Source organism: Lactuca virosa, chromosome 1 (genome assembly GCF_052849685.1).
Source record: "Lactuca virosa cultivar CGN04683 chromosome 1, Lactuca_virosa_CGN04683_v6, whole genome shotgun sequence".
In the NCBI taxonomy this organism is placed as follows: domain Eukaryota; kingdom Viridiplantae; phylum Streptophyta; class Magnoliopsida; order Asterales; family Asteraceae; genus Lactuca; species Lactuca virosa.
Genome location: NC_136426.1, coordinates 76,478,495 through 76,499,420, shown reverse-complemented (window position 1 = coordinate 76,499,420; position 20,926 = coordinate 76,478,495). Strand labels below are relative to the sequence as shown.

The 20,926-nt window shown below is 37.4% G+C and overlaps 1 protein-coding gene across 1 annotated transcript; it reads left to right on the top strand.

Moving 5' to 3' along the window:
- The first annotated feature begins 19,470 nt into the window (after window positions 1-19,470).
- On the top strand, window positions 19,471-20,094 carry LOC145115328 (uncharacterized). The gene has a single exon (XM_079051605.1). The coding sequence runs from the start codon at window positions 19,471-19,473 to the stop codon at window positions 20,092-20,094; it is 624 nt and encodes a 207-aa protein (XP_078907731.1).
- The last annotated feature ends 832 nt before the right edge of the window (window positions 20,095-20,926 follow it).

The following is a 20,926-nucleotide window of genomic DNA, read 5'->3' as shown; positions in this document are numbered from 1 at the left end:
TCTTCTCGATATCATGCTCTCTCACCTTTAGTTGATGGTATCCCGACCTAAGATCGATCTTCGAGAAATAGCTCAAGCCTTGCAATTGGTCGAAAAGGTCATCGATCCTCGGCAACGGATACTTATTCTTTATCGTCGCTTTATTCAGCTCTCTGTAATCGATGCACATTCTCATGCTCCCGTCTTTCTTCTTTACAAACAACACAGGGGCTCCCCAGGGCGATGAACTAGGTCGAATGAAACCTTTATCCAATAACTCCTGAAGTTGTGTCATAAGTTCTTTCATCTCTGTTGGTGCTAATCGATACGGTGCTTTTGCTATCGGCGTCATTCCTGGTAACAAGTCGATACATAATTCTACTTGTCGATCAGGGGGTAATCCGGGAAGATCTTCGGGAAAGACTTCCGGATAATCACACACCACCGGAATATTCTGCACCTCCTTCTTTTCTTTCTGAGCATCGATCACGAACGCTAGATATGATGTACATCCCTTGGCCAAACACTTTCTGGCTTTCATTAGGGAAATGATTCCAGAGTTTACTCTGCGTTTGTCTCCATACACCATAAACGACTCTTTCCCTGGAGGGTTTACTTTTATTATCTTCTTCCTACACAATATCTCGGTATCATTGGCGCTAAGCCAATCCATTCCTAAAACTATATCGAAACCATTTAACTCGATAGGCAATAGTTCCTCGTGGAACTTATTCCCATCCAAGTCAATGAGGATATTTTTCATATGATGGCTAACAGGTACAAACTTGCCACTAGCAATCTCGACTATTATAGCATTAACTAGTCTATCTACAGGAAAAGCTAGTTTTCTACCAAATTCATGCGAAATAAAGGAGTAATTGGCTCCAGCATCAAACAAAATTTGGGCAGGCAATTCGTTTATGAGAAAGGTACCTGAAGCGACATCGGTTTCTTCTTTCGCAGCTTCCAGTGTCATCTGAAAGGCCCTCGCCTTCGGCTTTGGTGGTAGATTGGGCTTGACTGCATCCTTCCTCTTTGGACAGTCTTTAAAAACATGCCATTCTTCATGGCACTCAAAACATACCCTCTTGTCGGACGGACACACATTGGCAAAATGCCCAGTCTTTCCACATTTGTAGCAAGTCACCCCCTCACTACATTTCCCAGAGTGCTTTTTCTTGCACTTCTCACACCATTTCACTTCGGCTCCTCCTCCGAATTTTCTCGAACCAGTCTTCGAGAACTTGTTCTTTTTATTGGAACCTGAAGTTCCTTCAAATTTTCTCTTTTCGCCAACTTCTGTCCTCTCCAGACCCTTCTCTCTTATCTGAATCTCAACATTCTTAGCAGCCCAGATGGCTGCTTTCAAAGTGGTTGTTTGCTTAACCATCGGACCAAAGTCTGCTGGTAATCCGAGGGCAAACTTGTTGACCTTAGAGAGTTCAGTTGGAACTAGATGAGGAACGAGCTTCATCTTTTCCGTAAAACTAGTAGTGTATTCAGTAACGCTCATCTTTCCCTTCTTTAAATTCTGGAACTCATTATTAATTTCCAGAAGATCCTGCTCAGAGCAGTACTGCATTTTCAGTTGTACCATAAAGTCTTCCCAAGACATCTTGCTAGCTTCTCCCTTGGGCATCGAATCAGCTAGTAACTTCCACCAGCTCAATACACCAGATTTTAACAGAGGAATTGCAAGTGCGGTCTTTTGTTTGTTGCTACACTCACAACTTTCAAACATCGTCTCCATTTAGGAAGTCCAATTCATGACTTCCACCGGTGTCGGACTTCCAGATAGACACGGCGGTTTAGATGCCATGAAATCTTTGTATATGCATCCACGTCCATCAACTCCTTCATCCTGGTTGTTTTTTCTAACTATCGGTAGGTTGGCTTGACCAAGAGTCCCACTGTAGTTCCCTCCTACTAATTGCCCTTCATTCAATACGGGCTGTTCAACAGGTATCGTAGTCTCTTCCCTATGCTGTTGTAGTAATCGCCTTGTCTCCTCCATCTGGCGATCTAACATTATCTGCATCATTGCTTGTACCCCAGCCATCGTCATTGGCTCAGGTGCAGCTCCTACAATAGGTACTTGCTCAACTACTTGAGGTTGAGGCTGTTGATCCCTGATCTGTTTGCATTTGCAACTCCACTGCGAGTTCTTGCCATTACAATCTATATACCGAATAAGGCGAATTTAGGTATTTATCCTTGATAGGTATTTATATTCCCTTATCACTCCGAAACGTTTACATGTTAGTTCTAATCTCGTAATCATACGCTTAGAATCCTACACACATAAGGTTTCCAGATCCGGTCGGCAACAGACCATAGATCCGAACAAATAATGGCATATATGGCAAACATACAACATTTAGCACATAAAAGCATTTTAGGCATCTTTCCTAAAATAAACTAGTGCTTGTGTCTAAAATATGGTAGACACTCATCTCACAATCATCACTTAGCATTCTAAGTTTAAGTCTAGAAATCCTACAATTTCTTAGTTCGCTTAAACAAATGCTCTGATACCAACTGTCACATCCCCTAATTTCTCGGCCAGAAAAGACCAATTTAATTTATGCTAAAAGTTTGTCAAAACCTTTCTTTAAGAAATATATAATCTCATTTCATATCAAAACCTCGGGATGTCATGTTCCGATACAGATCAAAAGCATAAACAAGACATTATAAGCCTTTCAACAGCTATTTACAACTACTGGCCTATAATCCAAAAATCTCTCATCGTCCTCCGACTATGCTCGGGGTCCACTACCTGTAAAATAAAAAGCTGAGTGGGTCAGGCTTGGAAGCCTGGTGAGCATATAAGGTTTTCAACCCACAGTAATAATAAACTTATTAAGTTTATCAATCAACAATAACCCTGATTACTCATTTCCCGTTATCCTCACTTTACGTCCCTAAACACTTATCACAAGGGACCTAGCCTAAATAATATCATCAGGATGGACACTACTGCTAAGGGGTTTCCTCAGCCATACATGTCCTAAAGGCAACCATGAGGGGATGGAGTACAGCGAATGAACACCCAAGTTCATTAACACCTACAGGTTGCGGGCCTGCTAGCGTTTCCACTGGACTGTCTAGAAAGTCCGTAGTCGTCATCCAAACTCCGCTAGATGACTGGATCACAAATCACATCAAGGCCTCTCATCATTTTATCTCATCACACATCAACTATCTACCCATGTTTTACCCAACATATTTGTAGATAAAAATACATATATAGTTTAAAACTTGTATAAAACATCAATTCAACAGTCACCTCAATTAAACAATTAATATAGTTACACGTAGCACGTATTTTATATAAAATACTTCATATCTTGGTGTAAGATGAAGGTTACTATACACTCACTTGATTTGATGAAAATCGGGCAGCAATTCATTTCTTAAAACGTTCGTTTCTAATAAAACCGGGAGTTTTATTCAGAAACCGGGCTCTGCGAGGGTCGGGCTTCAAAACCGAAAAGATAAATTTTCCGGGCTTCTCGGGCTCTTCGTGGCGTATTCCGGGGGTTATAATCGATACCGGGGCTTTGGGGGATGTTAAGATGAAGAAAATATGAAGAAAGGGGTGAAAGATGGTGATTTTTCACAGAAGGCTCGCAAGCCCTCTATTTATATGAGGTCCGAAGCTGCGGATCCAATGGCTGAGAAGTCTCCACGCGTCAGCAGATCCGAAGGCTCGCACGTGGCTGCGCATGCGAGGGCCTCGGTGTCACCTCCTGATTGGACCGAGGTCTAGTCCGAGGTAGGATGGGTTCGTGGCATCATGCGAAGGCTCGAACACGAGGAAGAGGACACGCGTCGGATTCTCACTGGACCGCTTCGGATGACTCAGCAGCTCGTATGACTCAGCAATATTCCAGACACGTGTTGGATGCAAGGTGAGGACACGTGGCCGAAGTCCACGTATGCGAGATTTCTCGGTTTTGGGGATTTTTTTCTCGATTTTCGCGCCAAAACTTCTAAAATCCATAACTTTCGCATACGAGCTCCGTTTTTGACGTTCTTTATATGCACGCGTAGGTAAAATTACGCTCTACAACTTTCATTTAGACTTCGTCGGCTAATTTTGACTTTAATTTTTAAATTATTATTTTTAACAGACCGGGACAGGAAATCCGTTAAAAATTCATAACTTCTTCATCCGACGTCCGTTTTCGTCTGTCTTTTTACCGTTGTGCTACTATTGACGAGAAATTCGATTCTCATTTAGGTCGTGTCGGCTAAAAATCACTCGATCAAAAATTCGAGTTTTTAGCTGTCTTCTGCTAAGTTGAAACTTCGAAAAATCATAACTTCCTCATACGAAGTCAGATTTGGGCGTTCTTTTTATACCTACTCTCGGTTTAACGAACACTACGAGTTTCGTTTAGATCACTAAGGCTAAAAAGTAGTTTATCAAAAACTCACTTTTTACGACATTCGGCCCCGTGCCGGTTTTGTCGCGAAACTTCGGCAGGTCATAACTTCTTCGTTATAACTCGGATTTCGGTATTCTTTATATATCCGTAATCTTTGTCATGCCCACTACAAGTTTCTTAATAGATATCGGCTTTATCTAATATTTATTTTTGTCGCTCATTTTTATTCTTAATTAATTAAACCCTAATAATTAAGCATAAAACACATAATTCACATAATATTCACATAATTCCTTTTCATTTTCTTCAAAATGAGTTACAAAGGTTAACCTAGACTATACTGTCAATATTAATGCCTAGCCTAGAAACACGGGCATTACATTAATTTCACCATTCCATCAAAAAACTCAAAAATTAGGGTTAATCACCCCTTGCGTTAGTTATGAATATAACTATGAAATTGACATAAAAATGATGGGAATGTGATTTCAGTACTCACTACACTTATATCACCAAGAATTACATCCACAATAATTGTATAAGAGTTAATGTTCCAATGTGAAGCTACGTCAATCTCTCTTTTTTTTAATTCCAGTGCGTTTACGCGTCGTGTAATTCATGTTTACGGGTCGCGTTCTCACCATACTTTCTTCTAAATTTCAAATGGCCATAACTTCTTCATATGAACTCGAATTTTAATAATTTTTATATCCACGTGTTTGTATTCGAGTCAACTACAACTTTCTTTTACATTACTTCAGCCAAAAATGATTATATTTTTACTTACAATCTCATAAACAAAAAGTTATATATTATTCTTCCTCAAAACTACATACCAACAAATACTTTACATTCACTTGTTCATATATTATAGTAAAATATGTGTCTTAACCTTTTACTAAACTTATAAAAGTCTGAAACCCTCTTAATATTATTAGTTATAAGTAAATAGTGTTACATATAGCCTTTCTATTTAAAATCTTATGTTCTTTTCCCAAATTTCTTCACTTTTGGGCTCATGTTAAAAATCAATTTAAATGTGAAATCGAGGTTTTTCAATGCAATAATGGGCGAATTCGAAAATACCAAATTTTATCAACTTTGTGACATTAATGGTATGAACCTTTGTTTTTCTTGCCCATACACCTCCTACCAAAAAGGACAATCCAAAAGAATGTTTTGCACCATCAGTAATGTCTGTAATCTCCTATTTCATGCTCATATACCTCCCATATATAGGGCCGAAGCCGTAGACATGGCTACCCATATCCTTAATATTACCATTCACCACCCTAAAAATGACACTCCATTTAACAAACTTTTCTAACAAATTCTTTTTATTTACAACTACATAATTTTGTTATCTTTGTTTTCCACATATGCGTGATTTTTCCTTGGGAACTGCATCCATCATCGCGACTCTCGATGTCTCAATCTTTCCACCAAGAAAATCATTATATCCTACCATTTTATCTTTGACATTACTATCTTACCCTTTGGTTCTATGACACCCTATTAATCACCCACTCAAAACTTTTTTGATCGCGACCCCTCTCTGTTGTCTCATCAATTCCAAAACCCATCCGTGAAAGGTTTTGAACACACTAAGAAATAATTTGAGGCAGCAGAAACATATTATAATTCTAGTCATATGTTTAAACTAAAACCTACAAGGATCTTATGTTTATACAATTATTGCAACTATAAGAATGATGAGAATTACATACCTCTTTGTTAGCCGAAGATCTCCTTGCTTGTAATCTTGTTCTTGCCACTTTGATTGGATGCCAAGGATCCAAATCATAATTTGTCTAATAGAATATCACCCGAAACGCAATAACAACACCATAACACCAAGAAACTACCAACACAAACCCTAACTAAAATAGGGTTTCTGGACTGATTATGCGACATGTAGAAAGAGCTATGCGATGCACAGTCTAAAACTCTAGTGTTTTCGATAATTGAGAGCACCACCAAATTTTTGAGGGCTTTCAAAAAATCATCTGCTCTCTAATCCAGTTCTAAGGGTCTCTATTTATAGGGGAAGGATTTAAACCCTAATGGATAATTACTTGGTCACAAAGTAATTATCCTTATATTTGGTAATTATCTGATTTTCAAATTCTTACACTTAGGCCATTCTAGATCTCCAATTTTCATTTAATTAATTAAAGACTTAATTATTTAACAAACTAGATCCCTATAATTATTCTCTATCCAATGTTACTTGTATTTTCTCTTGCGTGTAACCCAAAAAGGAACCTGCTATTATTAGAAATATTACCAATAGTTATGACCTTGGACAGTATTTCCAACAGTCTCCCATTTGGAGAAGTCATCAACTATATGAGGTCTAATACTTTCAAATAATCAACAAATAGTATGCCATTAAATGAAAATGCCAAACTCTGATTAACATAAGAGACAACCACTATATATGAGATCAAATATTCCTTTCTTCTACATGATATCCACATGAACATGAGACATGGAAAAATGTCAATATTGGAGTTCAAGATTATGTTTCCCGATAGAGATTTGTGATGACCACATCAGACTACTCAATTGAACACATCAACTTTAGTCAGGGATCGGTCAAGCACTTAGATGCCGACACCAAATATTTAAGGGGGATAGATATCACTTCTCCCATTAGGGCATAAGGAACTAGATAAAATTCGACAACATAGTTTTTGTCTATTCATCATGTCACACATGGGTATACTCTATATTACTGGTTGTTACGAACTATGCTGGAGTAAACCAACACATAACAAAATTGTAGAGTAAAAACCTCACATGTATCTATGTTTGAAGAATAAGAGATATTATCATCTTAGAATTACTTGTGACTTTATCCATGAAGTAATGTCGAAATGCAAGTTACTCCAATACTTACATGTGAATTATGTACTCCTAAGTGTTATTCGCAGTCTCTATGCTATGTCTAATCACCAAGGACAATCTATTAATACTCTATGAAAATCTTAAATCGCTACTTACTTCCAAGAGATGACTGAATATGGAGGTTTGAGAAAATTAATACTCGAGAAGTGGGTTCCAAACACGAAAAACGAAACATAATAATAAATTAATGAAAATGGTAGCAATCCAACAAATTATTAAGTCACCATAAAATAATCTCCAAATCATATACAATTTATATTGTATAAGTTTCAAAGCATCAAACTAACAAATAAAACATTTATGTTATGTAACACCCTGTTTCGAATCGTTTCCTAATTCGGGGCCTTAACCCGAAGATCATCTATCATAAGGCTATGGTCCTTGGGGAAGGAGAGATTTAAACCCCTTGGATGTGGATAATATAGATGAGGTGATCCGAGAGTTCGGTTTGTGTTTTGGACCTCAAGGGTATAACCGTCAAGTGATAGTTCGGGCCTTTTATAAATTTTGGATTTAAGCTAGGGAAATTTTAAGGCAAAGTAGATTTGATATAATTGTAGATCTTTTCATTACCTTTCTGTGGATATAAAGAATTTCGAAATCGGACTTAGAACGAAGAAGTTATGGCCTTCAGAAGATTGGTGGTTTTGGTCCCTAGCCGAGTACGTTGGGCGTACTCGAAGAGTACGTTAGGCGTACTTTCTCGATGGTTTGGTCGCGGAGGTTCCCACGTACGCAGGGCATACGTGGGAGTATGCGGGGCGTAAGGCCAGCAGGGGCAAACCCTAATTTTTAGGGTTTATTCCCTATTTAAACACCTTAAGTTGCTTTGGGAGTTTCTTATGACTAGCCTCCACCTCTTCAAGCCCTGAGAACGAAACTCTAGTCTCCATTTGAGTGTTTTTTAGCCATTTTTGTGGTATTCCGGGGCGTACTCAACTTCCATTGACTTTTTTTTTTACTTTTGCGATTTGGGTCATATTTGGACTAGTAGGGTTTTGGGCCTTGTTGGGCCAATAGTCTTTCTGACTTTGGGTCATTTTTAGGCTTTAGGCCTTCTTGGATTTGGATCCATAATGGGATTTAGGTGTCATTTAGGAATTTGGGCCATATTGGGCTTTTGGATCCATTGGGTTAGGCCTCGGTTTTTGGGCCAAGTGAGGAAAGGGTAAAATGGTCTTTTACCCTGGGAGTTGGACAAATTAATAAGATTCCTAGTTATGGTTTATTGCCCAATTATTAATTGGGGTTTTGTTTGATTGATTAGCACGAGGATTATCCGGATCAGTAGTCCGAGCGTTTATATGATTTTCAACGGTTTGAGGCGAGTCTCCCTAGTGTGCTTGACGGGTCGAAGGCACCAATGTCGGCCCATGATTTATTATGATTAGGAGTGTAGTTGTCTATGTGACTCATGCATGTGTAGTATATGATATATATACCGGGCGGGATCCAATGCCAAGCGGGACCTGATGAGTGTATTGCATGTTATTTGTCTTAGTGATTATTGCATGTGTTTTATGTGTCTGTATGAATGTCGGGCAGGGCCCGATGCCAGGTGGGGCCTGATGAATGTGATGAGGCAGGACCATCTCATGTTATTGACATATCTGTTCCGAGCGGGGCCATATAGTTGTTGGGCATGGCCCATTGTATGTTTGATATGTATAGTATGGGGTATTTTGGGGAATTCACTAAGCTTCGTGCTTACGGTTTTCAGTTTATGTTTTAGGTACTTCTAGATCAAAAGGGAAGGGCTCAGGATGATCGCATCACACACACCATGTTGTTCCGCATTTTGTTGACTTAATGTATTTGGATGATTATTGGCATACTCTGATTTTCTTTTATGGTTTTATGAACACGTTTTGGATGAGGGTTTTATTATTATAAAAATGAGATTTTTGGCATTGAATTTTGGGACATTACATGTTATCTCACTTTGAAATCTAATGCCTATGGACCTAGTATGATCATCATGTTTGGTCTGCGTCAATGGCTCTGTGAAAAGATCAGTCGGATTCTCATCCTATGATATTATACTCACTTTGATGTCTCATTCCTAAATTCACTTTCGAATATAGTAGTACTTCCTAAGTATATGTCTTGACTTCCCATGATATTTAGGTTCTCTAGTCAATGCGACTGCACCCTCGTTATCATAGAATAATTCAAGGGGTTTATTGATGCTCAACACAGCACCAAGATCACCTATGGAATTCTTCAACCATGTAGCCTCTTTCGCAGTTTCACTAGCTGTTATATACTCAGACTCGCATGTGGAGTATGCCATTGTTTTCTTCTTAGAACGTTTCCAAGTCACTACCCCTCCATTTATTAAGAACACCCATCATGATTGTGAGAAAGAGTTATCCATGTACGCCTGGAAACTCACATCACTATAACATGTTACTCTTAACTCTGCTTTACCTCCAAAGACTAAGAATGTATCTCTTGTTATCTGTAGCTTCTTAAGAATGTTCTTTACCACCATCCAATGAATTTCGTCAGGGTTGTCCTGATAACGACTCACCGTGCTCAAGGCATACGATACATCATGCTGAGTAAATGCCATAGCATACATGATCGATCCTATAGCAATAATATATGGGACTCGACTCATTTTGTCAAGTTCTTCACAAGTACTGGGATATTGATCTTTACTGAATTTTATGCCATGTTGAATGGGTAGAAACCCATTCTTGGAGTCATACATCTTGAATTTATTCAAGATCTTATTTAAGTATGTACTTTGGATAAGTCTAATTATACGCTTTGATCCATCTTCATAGATTCTTATACCAAGTATATATGTTGCATCTCCTAGTCTTTCATATCGACACATTTCCCAAGCCAATTCTTCACACTTTGCAATGTTGGGATATCGTTTCCTATACGTAGTATGTCATCAACATACAAAAATAGGAAGAATATAACACTCCTATTATCTTTTACATTAACACAATACTCATCTTCACTTCTTGAAAATCCAAACTCTTTGAACTTTTCATGAAAACAAAGATTCCGGCTACGAGATGCTTGTTTGAGTCCATAGATAGACATGTCAATCTTACACACTCTAATTAGATATTTAGAATATAAAAAATGCTTTGGTTGTGCCATATACACATCTTCTGTAAGTTTTTCTTTAAGAAAGTGGTTTTTACATGCATTTTCATACTTTATAATCATAAAGTTCAACTATGGCACACAATATCCTAAAAGAATTAATCTTGGCCACCGGTGAGAAAGTTTCCTCATAATCAATCCCTTGAATTTGAGTATAACCTTTCGCGAACAGTCTATCCTTGAACGTGTGTACATTCCCATTCATTTTAGTCTTCTTTTTAAAGACCCACTTACACCCAACGATTTTAAGGTCAGGTGTAGGATCAACCAAATCCAAACTTGGTTATCATACATGGACTGAATCTCGCAACCCATGAACTTTTTCCATTTGGTTTCCTCTGTGTATGGCTCATCCATGAACTTATAATTGGATGGCTCATCCATACTAACTAGTGTTTTATCACTAATCAAGATGTTTCCTTATGTAGTAATATGAAAACCATAAAACTCATGATGGAGACAAACTCTATTATATTTGTGAAGAAGAGGTGGAGGTATGCCAGTTTCATCAACAAGTGTTTCAACATTTGGTTGAGTGCTAGTGTCAACTATAGTTTCGTCGTTGGTTGATTCTTGAATCTCTTCAAGATCAACTTGGCTCCCACTAGCATCTGTGGATATGTTCTCCATTTTCAAGGAAGAACCCCCTTTGATCCACACACAACTTATTCTCAGAAGGCTTGTAAAAAAAGTATCTAAAAGGATTTTGGGGATAACCAACGAAGTAACACTTCTCTGATTTGGGTTCAAGTTTGTCGTGGGCCTCGCGACGAACGAAGACTTTACAACCCTAGACTTTCACATATGCTAGTGAGGGACGATCCTCGTTCCTCATATTAAATGGTGTCTTTGCAACCTTCTTAGTTGGTACGAGGTTTAAGATATGGGCAGCTATCTCTAAGGCATAACCCCATAAAATTATTGCAAGTGTAGATCGACTCATCATGCATCGAACCATAGCTAACGATGTTCGATTTCTTCTCTCAGGAATGCTGTTAAGATGTGGTGTTTTGGGAGGAGACAACTGTGATACTATTTCATAATTCCTAAGATGATCGTAGAAATCAAGAGTTAGATATTCTACACCCCTATCAGATCAGAGCATCTTGATCTTCTTTCCTAATTGATTCTTTACTTCATTTTGAAACTCTTTGAACACTTTGAAAGTTTTTGACTTATGTTTAATCAAATAAATATAGCCATATCTACTAAAATCATTAGTAAATGTAACGAAGTATCTTTCAGCGTGCCTTGTGGCGGATCTCAACGGCCCACACACATTCGTGAGGATAAGAGATCTAAACGGCCCAACAAATCCTTACCTCTTTCATAGCTTCCTGCGAATACATATTTTGTTATTTTTCCAAATAATCAAGATTCACAAATATCACCTAATTGTAAGTCAAATGATTTCAATATCCCATCTTATTAGAGCTTGGTGATGCATTTCTTCTTTATATGACCAAGACGACAATGTAACAAACATGATTTATCTAATAAACTTTCGAAGGAATCAACATTTAAATTAAATTATCATTCTTACTCACGCAAACAACATCTCCAAATATACCATTTCAAGGACTAGCTTTAAAGTAAAAACAATCATGCTTGTTAACCAAAATACTTCCATTATCATTTTCAAATGTAGAACAGAAACCATCTTTGAATAATGCGTAAAATACAATAATGTTTCGTGCCATTTCTGGCGAGTAGAAACAATCTAAGAATCTAATTGAAACACCACTAGTCATCATGAGCTCATAGTCCCCAACCCTTGTAACAACAACAGTACGTCTGTTTCCCATGATTAGGTTGAGCTCCCCATGCTTTAGTTTCCTACTATCCCTTAGTCCTTGCATATCAACACAAATGTGATTACCACACCCTGTATCAAGGATCCAAGAATTGAAAATTGTTGTATTACGGAGTTGATTCATAAACATACATGAGGTGCTAGAATCCTTGACTTAATTCTTCTTCAAATCCTCAAAGTATTTCGGGCAAGTACGTTTCCAATGCCCTTTTTGCAGGCAGTAGAAACAAATGGCCTCATTTGGGTCACAGATGGGAGCTATCTCAGAATCTACTTTTCTCTTGAGACCTTGGTTAGACCGTCCAACCTTGGGCTTTCGATTTCCTTTAGGATGATACATGTAACACCCTATTCAAGGTACTTTTCATTTTGATCCTTGGTATGTAAATATGTTTCATCTTTGGTCCCTAAGGGGCAGTTTTTCCATTTTTGGAAATTCAGGAGTACGTGGGGCTTACTTCTCGTACGCGGGGCGTACGTACCCAGGGGACAAACCCTAAATTTTAGGGTTTGGACCCTATTTAAACAATATTATGACCCATGATCCTATCATTTCTCAGCCTCCATTTCCCTTTGAGTCCCATTTAAAAACCCTAGCCCCTCTTGAGGAGACTTGACCCCATTGCGTGTGTGTTTTTAGTGTGTGTTGGTGAGATTTGAGGAAGAAGAGCTTAGAAGAAGGAGCCTTGATCAAATGAGAACTTGTAGATCCAGATTTAACACATCATTTCCAACTTCATTTAGGTATAAGGCTTGGAACTTGCTTCTTGTATGCTTAGATCTAGTCTTTATGAAGTTTTGGTCCCTTTTTGGTCCTATGATGAGATCTAGTGAATTTCTTCCAGTCCAGAAGTTAGGAGTTGCTTCTCTTGATGTTTCTGAGGTCCATAGGTCATAAATCTAGCATCTTGATGGTTTTTGATCAACCATGCATGTGTTTAGGTCCATTTCGAGAAAGTAGAATGCTAAAGTAAGGTTTGGGTTCTTTTGAGCCATGCAAAGGCTCCAAGTTCATGAATTTATGGATTAAGACGTTCCTATAGACTTGGATTTGTAATTTGGATGTTGGAATGCAAGTATTAAGGACTTAAGGAAAAAGTGCTTAATAGGCGCATATGTTGGGCGTACACAAGAGTACGCTGCGCGTACGTGCCCGTGTCCACGATCATGCATGCAACCTAGTATGCAGGGCGTACGCCTCCAGGCCTGGTCTTGGGCTTTGGCAATTTTGGGCCATATTTAGATTATTGGGGTTTTGGGCCTTGTTGGGCCATTAGCCTTTCTAACTTTGGGCCATTGTTATGCTTTGGGCCTTCCTGGATTTGGGCCCATAATGGGTTTTGGGCATCATTTAGGAATTTGGGCCATTTTGGGCTTTTTGAGCCATTGGGTTGGGCCTCGATAATTCGATCAAGCGAGGAAGGGGTAAAATGGTCTTTTACCCTAAGAGTTGGACAAATGAATTAGATTCCTAGTTAATTTTTATGGCCCACATATTAATTGGGGTTTTATGTGATTGATTAGCGTGGGGATTTTCCGGATCTGCAGTCCGAGCATTTATCTGATTTTCAGCAGTCTGAGGTGAGTCTCCTCACTGTGCTTGATGGTCCGAAGGCACCATTGCCAACCCATGATTTATTATGTTTAGGATGCTAGTTGTCTGTGTGACTCTTGCATGTGTAGTAAGTGATATGTATACCGAGCGGGGTCTGATGCCAGGCAAGGCCTGATGGGTATATTGTATGCTATTTATCTTAATGATTCTTGTATGTTATTTATCTTAGTGATGTCAGGCGAGGCCTGATGGGGTCTGATGCCAGGTGAGGCCTGATGGGTGTACTGTATGAATGTCAGGAGGGGACTGATGTCATGCGGGGCTTGATGAATGTAATGGGTAGGGCCCGTCTCATGTTCTGACAGATCTGTTCCGAGCGGGGCCCGATGGTTGTTGAGCATGGCCCATTGTACGTTTGATATGTATGGTATGAGGTATTTTAGGGAACTTAGTAAGCTTCGTGCTTACGGTTTTCAGTTTATCTTTCAGGTACTTCCGGATCGAAGGGGAAGGGCTCACGATGATCACATCGCACACACCATGTTGTTTCGCATTTTGATGACTTGATGTATTGGATGATTATTGACATACTCTGATTTGATTTTATGGTTTTATGAACACATTTTGGATGATGATTTTATTATTATAAAAATGAAATTTTTGGTCTTCAATTTTGGGATGTGAGTGGTGGACATTAAGCCATGATTTTTCATCATACTCGTTTCGGCAGTTTTATCATGTCATGAAACTCCATCAAGGTCTTATCCATGTTGTTTATGTTGTAGTTTATAATGAATTATTGGTATGAACCTGTAAGGGAGTTAAGCGTCATATCAATGGCTAACTCCTTAGCAAATTGGACACCGATATTCTCCAATATTTCTCTGAATGATTTCATCTTCTGAATGTACGTACACACAAATACACCTTCTTGAAATTTGCATACCATGAGGGACTTCATGATGTTGAATCGTTACTGCCTTGTCTGCTCCTGAATCATTTCCTTGATCTGGTAATTTATGTCATATGTCCCAATATTCTCAAATCCATTTTGGAGCTAAGAGGACATAATCGCTAGCATGAGGAAAACATCCTTATTTGACTCATCATAGTGCTTATCATAAGTAGCCACCTGTTATTCGGTAACATCATCAGCAAGTTCAGGGATATCCTCATTAAGAACATACTTTTTTTCTTGTACCTTAGGGTGATCCTTAAGGTGCGAATCCAGTTAAGATATTTGGGTCCTATGAGTTTCTCCCTTGATAGCATGGAGAGTAGTGATATGTTTGAGTGATTTGGTGGTGGAGGGGGAGGATGAATGTTTGTATTATTTGGAACAAACATCTATAAGAGAAAGTTTTAGTTAGTTTGATTAATCCTTAAAAGTAATTACCCAAAACAAAATTATTGAACAAGGGTAGGATCCATATTTCACTTTATGATGTGAAGATGGATGCCAATCGTCACACCATTAAGCTATTTATGTAGGTAGCACTATTTTCCAATTTCAATCACTGTGAAATTCATAGATCTTTTAGATTCATTGACTACAGTCAATGACATGTTAATCATGTTTGTGTTCATCTTAATCCATGACAGGGATGTTGTGGATCATGGATTAATGGTGGATCAACCATGCAAAAACATGTGATCCCCAGCTCAAGATACACTTAAGTATCGGCAATACGATATCATTTTCAACTATACCCTCAGATTGACATGCCAGCAAACCGCGCACGCTCCGTCAATATGTTATAAAGAAAATGTATGTTTTTCATGAGTAGCATATGATTCATGTTTTTACTATTTTAAAACTGGATTTTGTTTTATGATTTTAAGTTAATACTTTTAAATAGAAACATCGTCATATCAAACCATTTCGGTAACTCCACTCAAAATGCAAAAAGACGATGAGGGTGGTAAGCATTGGTCTTTTAAAAAAATGGACCATTTGGAGCTTTTAAAGAAACCTCCTTAAAGTTTTATTTATTAGCATTAGAGCGGATGAGCCTAGTCGGGTAAGACTAACGATTTATTTAACTTTATATATATATATATATATATATATATATATATATATATATATATATATATATAGGTAAAATTTAAACCCTTTAAACTTTATATGTTTATTAATACAAATTAAACATGCGAGGACGCAATGTTATTAATTAATATAAACAAATATTTAAATTTACAATCACTATTATAAATAATATTTCAAATAAAAAAGGTATAACCAATATTTGAAAAATCTGCATTGTTGTGTTTCTTGCAAAACAAGTTAGGAAACTTGTCAAACAAGTTAGGGTTGCAAAAGGTTGCCTAATCTAAATGCATGCGTCGCGCCCCGAAGGAGACACGCCACACCAAGACACACACCAGATGGTTAGGTTCGATTTAGGTGGAAGGTTATGGCCATTAAACCCTAGCATAGGGCACAAGTAATCAAAAATGGCCATAGAAAACGAAAATTTAAAATTCCTCACCTTCTAAACCCTAGTTTTCGAAATATATAACATGCAAACAAGATTTTACACAAATCAAATTGGATTTAATAGTGCAAATAACTATGAACTAAGGCGTTGATACCACTAAAAAGTATTGAACACACTAACAAATAATCTAAGGCAACGAAAGCATAGTATATTTCTAGTCATATGTTCAAACTAAAACCTACAAGGATCTTATGTTCATATTATTATTCCAACTAAAAGAAAGATGAGAATTACCAAAATTACCTCTTTGTTAGCTAAAGATTTCCCAGCTTGCAATCTTGGTCTTGCCACTTTGATTGGATGCCAATGATCCAAACCAGAATCCCTCTAATGGAATCACACCCAAAATGCAAACAGAAACACCAAGCAGCTACCAACACAAACCATAATCAGATTAGGGTTTTTTAGACCAATTACAAGGCGCGTGGAAAGAGCTACGTGATACGTAGATCAAGAACACTAGGGTTTTCGAGAATTGTGAGCACCACCGAATTTCTAAGGGTTTTTCACAAAATCATTTGCTCTCTAATCCGGTTTGAAGGGTCTCTATTTATAAGGGAATGATTTAATCCCTAATAGATAATTACTTGGTCACAAAGTAATTATCATTATCTTTGGTGATTATCTGACTTTCAGATTCTTACACTTAGGCCCTTCTAGATCTCCAAGTTTCATTTAATTAATTAAAGACTTAATTAATTAACAAACTAGATCCATATAATTATTCTATATCCAGTGTTACTTATATTTGTTCTTGCATGTAACCCAAAGGACCCTGCAATTATTATAAATATTACCAATATTTATGACCTTGTACACTATTTCCAACAACCCCACCTAACTACTCCATCCCACACCGCTCACCATCAAGCTGGCACGTTAGCAACTTTTATATCATAATTACCATTAAAAAGCCCTCCTATCTCTCTTGATGCCATAACAATCTCCCATATGAAAATTGCTTCCTCGACAACCTCCTTATCATAAGTTTTTACTTTAACAACCCTACTCACAACTTCTTCCATCCACATATTACCTCAACCCAACTTTGCTACCATGCCTCAACAACCAATAACACTTCCTCATTCACATAAGACTACCTGTATTCATCACAACATTACTAAACCTATCAAAAAACTAAATCTCCTTGTTGACTCTACCTCTCTATTCCCTCGTACTTATTTACATGTTTTTAAAGATCATTGTTATCTTAATGTAATGTACAATGAATATAATCCTTTGATTTATAATAGAACTTGGATTCTTATGACTCATCTGATGGGAGAAACATTGTTAAATGTATTTTGTTGTCTAAAATGCAGTTTAATGCAAACATGTCTTTTCAGCAATACAAGGCTCGCCTTGTGCAAAATAGACGCAACTAGCGGCCTAGCATTGATTGTGAGGATACATTTGTTATGGTGGTCAAACATGATACAATTTGAATTGTCCTTCGATTGAAAGTCTCACACTATTGGCATGTTCACCAACTTGATGTAACAAATATATTTCTTTACGATTACTTTTAGGGGACAGTTTACATGCACCAGCCTCCTTGTTTTTTGGACTTTATATTGCACACTCATGTATGTTTATGGAGATAATCTCTAAAATAAGCATACATGTCCTGGTTGCACCAGTTTGCCCATTTTATTAGTTGATTTGGTTTCATACATAGCAAACCCGATCTTTTAGTATTTATTTATTTTTATGGTCCCATACAACATATCAACTATTATATGTTGGTGATATTCTAATCATAGGATCCTTTAATTATTCCTTACAGAAATATTTAACCACTCGTGTTTGAGTTCTCTATGACTGACCTTCAAGTACTTAATTTCTTTCTTGGCATTGTTGTTACTCGTGATCAACATGATATAGTTCTAGGTCAACAAAAGTATGTCACAAAAATCCTTGAATGAACTACTATGCTTAACTATTACTGACATGCACCTATTTCGGTACTTTAACAAAGCTCGATGTCTCCAATATCTCGATCATTACCCGACGAGTCTTGATGCTTCCCTTCAACATCTCACATTCACTCGACCTAACATCTTCTATATGGTATGGAAAATATTCCATTACATGCACGATCCTAGTGAATCACATTTCATGGATTTGAAACAAAATTTAAGGTGCATTCATATAACTCTAGATCATGGTTTGCAACTTTATGTCTCACCTTATCATGGGCTTATTGCATGCTCTGATACCAATCGGGGAGGCATGGAATCATTATGTTCCACACTTGGATATTATGTATATCTCAACCAAAACCTCTTGTGTTGGTCATCCAAATAACATGGAATCATTTCTCATTCAAATCTACATCCGAGTATCGTAGTGTTGCTAATGAAATTGTTGAAACCTGCTAGTTGTGTAATCTCCTTCATGGGCTTCATCAGTAATATACCATATCCACCATTGTCTATTGTCACAATGTTGGTGCCATATATTTATCCACCAACCTGGTTAAACAAAAAAAAATAAACACATTGAGATCGACATTCATTTTGTTCGAGATAAAGTTGACATGAGACAAGTCCGGGTTCTACACGTGCTGTCCTGATCTTAGCATATCACTATTTTTCACCATAATACTTCCTCCTTGTACCAAGAATTTCGATCTAGTTTAATTGTTTGAAATTGATATATCATTCAGATGGCTCAAGGTGGAAGTGGGGGTTGTTTTAGTGTAAAATATTATGTCTTTTGTGTATATCGTATATTTCGACCATTGATTGGCTCATAAGTCATGATGTAATTGTCATTTTTACCCTTATAATGTTCTATATATATTGACTTTAATGAGAAATATTATTCATGGAAAACTACTAAATAACATTTGATGCCATCGTTAGCAGACTATTGTATTTGTATTTTAGATTAACCATTTTGTATTTGTATTTGTCTATACGACCTCCTTTGTATTGGGCCCTTTATTGTACTTTGTGGATGTATATATATTGGTAATTAATAGAATATATGTTTTCATGGGAAAATACCAAGTTTCATGGTATCAAAGCGCAAGATCCCAACCCTAGTTATGCCCTAATTACTCTTACTCTTCTTCTGTCTCTATCATCTCTCTGATCGATCTCCATTATGTCCACCCTCATATAAAAACCTTCCTCTACAACAAACATCAAGCATGCAGTTCCTATTTTTTTTTATCTTGATTAGATGAATTACGATATCTGGCGTGAGTTGTTTGAAATTCGTTGTATTGGTTATGGAGTGGTTGAGCATCTTGCACCTCCGGTTCAGCCTTCATCTACTTCTACCAAGAAAGCTACAAAAAACACCATTCCAATCATGGAAACGGCTATATGGAAACTTAATGATTCCATAGTCAAGTATTGGCTTTACGGTACCATATCTCTTCCTCTTCTTCATCTCATCTTCAAAAAACAAACTCCAGCTTATGAAGTTTTGGAGACAACTGAAAAAGTTTTTCGTGATAACAAGAACAACAAAGTCATCCAACTTGACAATGAGCTCCGGTATATTACTATTGGCGACTCTTTTATGGTTGATTATTGCAATCATGTTAAGGCTCTTATCGATCTTCTTGAGAACATGAAAGCAAAAGTTCCAGAAATCAACCTAGTCTCCTACATGTTGAATGAACTATCAACAAAGTACCGCCACATTGTCACCACTATCGGGCATCAACGATCGGTCCCATCGTTTTGTGACACTCAATCTATGTTGGTGATCGAATATCAACAACTTGTTCAAGATAAGAATCGTACTGCCTCTATCTCTCACTTTGAACACTCTTCATCACCAGTGCAATTTGATTAGGTGTCTAAGCCCATAACTATAACTGGGATGTACTTGACCCCATAGTAGCATGGTCCTTTTGGGTTGCCTCACTAGTGAAATTTGATAGGATGGACTTTTGAGAATAAGGTTATTTTTGATTTATTAATATATTATAAGTATAATATATTAATTGAGAGATCATATTATTTAATTAGTATTGATCAAGAATTAATTTGGAATTAATTTGGTGATCAAAAGAGATTAATTAAATATACGGGGACTGATTAAGTAAATCAATGATTCTTATAGTGTGGGCCAATGATCGCTGGTTAATTAGGATGGGCTAAACCAATGTGATAGTCCATGGATAGTCCATGGAGGTTTAACCCATGGAGCCTAAGTAATATGAAAGTTCATGGTGCATTAGGGTTTTCAAGGATGAAACCCTAGCCTTTGCAACACTATAAAAGTATCCCCCTAGAGCCAAAATCGGTTGCCCCATTCATTCTAAGAGAGTGAAATCGATTTTGTGCTAACTAGGCTATTCTCTCAAGTCTCCTTTTGCATTTGGTGTTTGTGACACATTAGAGGCATCACACTTGAGGTGCTAAAGCTTTCTAAGGCCAAGAACTACAACTACATCAAGAGGTATTCATTTAACTATGAGTTTTATATTGTATATCCTCCATTGTATGCTAGTTAGGATGTATGCTTTGGAAATTTAAAAATGCATGTATAATTAGAGAAAACATAGATCCAAAGCATCTAGGGTTGCATGTGCACCATAGGAGTGTTATGGTGCTTAAAACCCAACAGTGGTATCAGAGCCTAGGATTGTTTTCTGTTATATTTGATGCTTGTTAATTTTCAA

Coding starts and splice junctions, on each gene's coding strand:
- LOC145115328 (XM_079051605.1), top strand. CDS start 19,471: ATGAATTACGATATCTGGCGTGAGTTGTTTGAAATTCGTTGTATTGGT.